We start from the raw sequence: 3,345 nt of genomic DNA on the forward strand, positions 1-3,345 counted from the left end.
CCAGAAGGTCCTTTTAAAAAAAATGAAGTTGAAGTGGAAAGTTCCCCTATGTTCCTAATATTATCTTTTATGCTTTGGGAAGAAAAAAAAAAAAAAAGGCCAAAATTTACTCATAACCCCCAAACCCATGCCTCTCTGCAAACAGAAGCAGGAAGCACTGAATTTAAGTTCCCAGATTTCGAATCCAGGTTCCGTCTCGCGGTAACGCGGAATCTCGGGAAACCAGGACTGCATTTTAATTTTGCCATTACAAAATGGAGATAATAGTACTTATCTCTTACACTGGGTGAGGCTTAACTGAATCTTTGTAGACTGTGGCCCAGTGCCTGAGACATAGTAGGCGCTCACATGCTCTGCTATTGCAACGCTGTAGATTTCCCATTTTCTCCTATATTCAGTATTTTATCAGAGACGTTGTTCTAGGCACCGGGACCTCCCGGCTAAACCCTAGTTGCTGCCCTCCAGCAGGTCGCTGCTCGCCGAAGGTGGGGATTGGGGAGTGGGCTGACAACGTCATTAAATGACTGCTTAAGAAGTGTCATACGGGCTACAGTAGGTGGGAGTGACGCCTACTTCCCTAGGTAACTTTTCCGTAAAAGTATTGCTACTGTTCACAAACCCTGAGAGTTTAACCCGAACCAAAGAAGTTAGCATTCACAGCTGCCTGACAATTTGAACCTGCGAACTACTTACAGGTTTGCGCAGGCGCCTTCTGCGGGAAGTCGCGGTATGATCTATCCTCGCTTCTTCCGGCCCCGCCTCTTCCTGAAATCCCGGGAGCCGATTGGTTCGCGTGACCGGTATAAGAAGCTGCGCGCAGGCGCGCGGTTCTCTTTCCTCCGCTGCCGCTAAGGTGCTCGGTTCTTCCGAGGAAGCTAAGGCCGTTTTGGGGTGAGGCCCTCACTTCATCCGGCGACTAGCACCGCGCTCGGCAGCCCCCACCTAGCACTCGCTCGCACCATGGCCTCCGTCTCCGAGCTCGCTTGTATCTACTCTGCCCTCATTCTGCACGACGATGAGGTGACGGTCACGGTGAGTGCGGGCCTGGGCTGGCGGCGTGGCGGCCTCTGTGGGCGGCCGGTTCCCCACCCTCGCAGGCGTTAGGGGCAGGCCCTTCCGGCGGGAGTGGCGGCCATCGACACCGGGCGGAGGGGCGGACAGACGGGACGGGCACCCATCGGATGGGCCCATGTGCGAGCTCTCTGGGGCATCGGCCATGTGCCCGCCCTAGAGTGAGTGAGTTTCACTTATAGCGGAGCGCGCCGACTTTGAGAACTTTTTTATTTAGAGAAACGTGTGAAACCCGTGGGTAGCCTCATGCGCAGCTATAACGTGTCCCACGACTATATCTCCTCTGGGTGTGATTTCCTTGGTCCTCTGAGTAGGTCTTGTGGGGCCTGGCTGTGTGGTGCGGAGGGGAACACTGCGCTCTGCTCCACCTCTGGCATTGCCTCACAGCTTAAAATAGCAATGTAATTTGGGCAGGTCTCAGCCTGTGAAATGGCAGCGATGAACTCGAGGCCTTGCCAAGTACCTGGCACGCGGGAGCGGAAGCATTTATTTTGCCTTAAAAGTGGAAGAAACAGTCGTTTTAGATTAGTATACATGCAATGTCAATAGAGTACTCGGATTGGTAAACGGTACTTTTGTACCCCGGTTATCAGTTATTTGCTTTCAGTTTGCAGTATTTTGAAGACGTTTACCAAAGTGCCGTCTGATGGGGTGCCCGTTTTATTTGTTTTAGGAGGATAAGATCAATGCCCTCATTAAAGCAGCCGGTGTAAATGTTGAGCCTTTCTGGCCAGGTTTGTTTGCAAAGGTAAGGTGATGGTGAAAAGGTGATTTGTTTGGAGAAGCAAATTTTGGAAGACCTACTGATTTATTAAATCAGGTGCTCGTGCTAACCTCCAAAAGTGCTGGAAGGCCCCGTGTTTCACTGGACTTGTCCAAATAGAAGGGGTATTTCCTCATATTTCCATCTCTAGGAGCTAATTATGGTTTTGTTCTGTGGTGTCTTTTTCTCATGGTCTCATAGCCTGCTTTCTCTTTCCTTCTGTTCTAAAATCATGAGGAAAATATATTACCAGGTCATTCTTTCATTATATAAAAGGGTCATCCAAGATATACGATCTATGCTGTTCCAAGTAAATCTTGCCAGCATGGTGGCGACATTTTATTGATCGCTTATTCTGTATCAGAATATAAAAGACCAAGGAATTTAGCAGTGGCCACCTTCCACAGTGTAGGTTACTTAATCTCTGGCAAGTGAAACTAATAGCCTCTATTCACCTCCTGTTATTCAGTCTTAAGATTGGAAACACTGTACCCTGTTCTCTGTTAGTGATCTCTAAAACACTGATCTGTTAGTGAATTCCCTTGGGAAAATTACATAGAATTACATAGCAGTCTAAAAAAATAGAATTCACTGTTAAGAGGAGACATGAACTGTACTTGTAAGTTAAGCCAGCATTTCGGTGCTATAACAGAAGGCCAGAACTAAGCATTTACCTGAATATGCACATGTGTTGCAGGCTTTGGCCAATGTCAACATCGGGAGCCTCATCTGCAATGTGGGGGCTGGTGGACCCGCCCCAGCGGCCGGTGCTGCACCAGCAGGAGGTCCTGCCCCATCCACTGCTGCTGCCCCAGGTAGGAAACTAGGTATTGGAGGGAGGAGGGTGGAGATTAGAGGTACTAGGGGCAAAATTGCTCTTCATTTGCTAAGAGTAGATGTGTAGAAATCTTAAGAGGCATCATCTGATGAGGGAAAGCTAGGATATTTTTGACTGTGTGAGTTGTAGGGCCTGGAGCTCTTTGGAGTTTTAGTGAGGTAACTGACTTGTTTTTTGCTTTGTTTTTAGCTGAGGAGAAGAAAGTAGAAGCAAAGAAAGAAGAATCTGAAGAGTCTGATGATGACATGGGCTTTGGTCTTTTTGACTAAATCTCTTTAGTAACACATTGAATAAAAAGCTGAGCTGTTTGCTGCTGTTGGTCTTAACTGATAGTTCTGGGGGGTGTGTTGTGTGAAAATGAACTTTGGCTTTCAGTGTTTTCTGCCATGACACGAGCTGGGAGCAACATTGAGAACTGCATGGGGAGGCTGGAGGAGAAAGGCTCAGAGCAGACACCTTGTCCAGATTACTCACATGACTTCATGATTACAGGATTTGTTCTCTAGACTGAATAAGAGTCACTGTTGGGCATGGGGGTGTGTGATCCAGATCTCAGATACTTGAAAGATGAAGTAGCTCTGGGGAGAGGTGACTGAACAATGGTATGAAGGGTAAATTGGTTCACTTTTCAAAATGCCAGGGCCATCCTAGAACTTGGATTCACATAAAAGGT

General features: G+C 47.7%; 1 protein-coding gene across 1 annotated transcript; it reads left to right on the forward strand.

Moving 5' to 3' along the window:
* Positions 1-809: 809 nt before the first annotated feature.
* Positions 810-2,984, forward strand: RPLP1 (ribosomal protein lateral stalk subunit P1). The gene is made up of 4 exons (XM_027553082.1): positions 810-1,032; positions 1,745-1,819; positions 2,532-2,649; positions 2,862-2,984. Exons 1-4 carry the CDS (start codon positions 961-963, stop codon positions 2,939-2,941), a joined length of 345 nt encoding a protein of 114 aa, XP_027408883.1. The 5' UTR covers positions 810-960; the 3' UTR covers positions 2,942-2,984.
* The last annotated feature ends 361 nt before the right edge of the window (positions 2,985-3,345 follow it).

The sequence above is a fragment of the Bos indicus x Bos taurus genome, chromosome 10, assembly GCF_003369695.1.
Source record: "Bos indicus x Bos taurus breed Angus x Brahman F1 hybrid chromosome 10, Bos_hybrid_MaternalHap_v2.0, whole genome shotgun sequence".
Taxonomy (NCBI): Eukaryota; Metazoa; Chordata; class Mammalia; order Artiodactyla; family Bovidae; genus Bos; species Bos indicus x Bos taurus.

What these genes read in the sequence shown, in the direction of transcription:
- RPLP1 (XM_027553082.1), top strand. Translation starts at nt 961, where the DNA reads ATGGCCTCCGTCTCCGAGCTCGCTTGTATCTACTCTGCCCTCATTCTG. An exon ending in ACGATGAGGTGACGGTCACG is followed by an intron (nt 1,033 to 1,744) that starts GTGAGTGCGGGC and finishes TATTTGTTTTAG; the next exon opens with GAGGATAAGATCAATGCCCT. An exon ending in ATCCACTGCTGCTGCCCCAG is followed by an intron (nt 2,650 to 2,861) that starts GTAGGAAACTAG and finishes CTTTGTTTTTAG; the next exon opens with CTGAGGAGAAGAAAGTAGAA.